The sequence below is a fragment of the Poecilia reticulata genome, linkage group LG3 (genome assembly GCF_000633615.1).
Source record: "Poecilia reticulata strain Guanapo linkage group LG3, Guppy_female_1.0+MT, whole genome shotgun sequence".
NCBI classification, from domain to species: Eukaryota; Metazoa; Chordata; class Actinopteri; order Cyprinodontiformes; family Poeciliidae; genus Poecilia; species Poecilia reticulata.
The window spans coordinates 720,928-722,797 of record NC_024333.1 but is presented as its reverse complement, the minus strand read 5'-3'; the positions used below and the strand labels follow the sequence as shown (position 1 = coordinate 722,797).

Below are 1,870 nucleotides of genomic sequence, written 5' to 3'. Positions count from 1 at the left end.
GGATGGATGGATGGATGGATGGATGGATGGATGGATGGATGGATGGATGGATGGATGGATGGATGGATGGATGGATGGATGGATGGATGGATGGAAAAAAGAAAGGAAAGATGTTCTTTGTACTGTTGATCAAGCTTGTGTATTCACAGCCGAGGCAATAGCATTATCCCAAGAGTAGAAACTATCATGAATGATAGGCTCTACAGCAATGATGGCCCATGAAGAACTCATGAGCAATTTTTCTGTAACAGTAAGATATTTCTCTGCCATTAGTAGATTAACAAAAGTTGTTGAATCCACAACTGGAGTACCAGGAATCATGTCAACATTAGTACATAGAATTTTAATGTGTGAATATCTTCTTCCTGGCACTGACAGGTTGTTTTGACAGGGAGTGGTGCAATTATGCACATTGCAATAGTTGCTAAAGGAGGAAGTGGAGGAACGTGATTTTTTTCCGTCTGTATCATACCACATAATGACAGTTTTAATAAAAATGTAAAAAAAAACAAATTTTTAAAGGTAAAAATTACGTATTGCAGTTACATTGTGGAACCTTTATTTGTGTGAGATATATTTTTAGAGAAAATTTGAAAAAAAAAATACAAAAGAAAATATTCTGTTTTTAATCAGTTAATAAAAAAAATTGTGGGATTAACACAATGTTCTATTTTTCAAAGCTCCTGTACATTATCTGGGATAATATGCATCTACAGTGTTGATTGTGAGTATATGTTGTAATTTACAGTAATCAGGATATCTAATAAATGTCAATACTGAAATTATTTTGTTTAGATTAACAATGTAAAATATCTACCTACAGCATGTACATGCACAATTAATGGAAAAACTTTCAGCTACGGTGCCACAATATACAACACTTCGGATGGTCTGGGAAACTGCATTACAGCTGAATGTGGCGCTAATGGAACTATATCAAGAAGCATGTACATATGCATGAATACTACAACCGTTGGGCCTACAACAACTCCATTTACATTTAGCACAGGTTGGAGACTGACAATAATTACTGAAAAATGCTATGATATTGTTTGATTTTGAAAAGTTTGCCATAAATGTTTTATTATATGTTGGTCTTTTTTCTTAAGCTTTAAGATCTACGTTAACAATAAACATCACATCAAGAACAAAAGAAACAACTAAGCTGAAAGATGAAACTACACCACAAATAACATATGCCACAACAACAATAATGACAGCTAGGCAAAAAACAACTCTTGTTACATCGAAACCCTCTGTTGTTACTAAAACCACAACAACTTCCAGAACCACCGGAGCAATTACAACAAAAGCTTCTAAAGCATCTACAACCCAAGCTCTCTCAACAAATGTAACTACAAGAAAGGCTGTTGAAGAACTTGTTGAATCCACAACTTCAGTACCAGGAATCATGTCAACAAGCCAAGAAACAACACTTGTTATGTCAAAACCCTCTGTTGTTACCAAAACCACAAGAACAACTTCCAGAACCGCTGGAGCAATTACAACAAAATCTTCTGAAGCATCTACAACCCATCTTCACTCAACGAATGTAGGTACAAAAAAACCTGTTGAAGCAACCTCTGATCAATTAACATTCTCCACCACAGCAAATGTTGAAACCACAATTTCAGTGACAGAGGCAGCAAGCAGAAGGAGTGAAACTACAACTGAATCATCAAAGCCATCTCTTCTTACAACCACTACAGAAGGCCCTATAACATCCACCCAGAGAGCCACAACTGAATCTCTGGAAACTACGCTCTCAGAAACAACAACAGTGAAGATTGGAAAAACAACCCCCTCGGATGTTGGCACAACAGGTCCAGTGACTGGCTCCATAACAGAAGTTGCTGAATCCACAACTTTA

At 36.5% G+C, this 1,870-nt stretch overlaps 1 protein-coding gene across 1 annotated transcript in view; it reads left to right on the top strand.

The window, feature by feature from the left end:
* The window catches only part of LOC103462314 (mucin-5B), a gene marked incomplete at its 3' end in the record, with an annotated part of 12,868 nt that extends 11,004 nt beyond the window's left edge, over positions 1 to 1,864 (top strand). The window contains exons 21-23 of the mRNA XM_017303861.1: positions 681 to 724; positions 824 to 1,009; positions 1,110 to 1,864. Of these exons, the coding sequence (XP_017159350.1) occupies positions 681 to 724; positions 824 to 1,009; positions 1,110 to 1,864 (985 nt within the window). The remainder of the gene's footprint in view (positions 1 to 680; positions 725 to 823; positions 1,010 to 1,109) is intronic.
* Between the last annotated feature and the right edge of the window lie 6 nt (positions 1,865 to 1,870).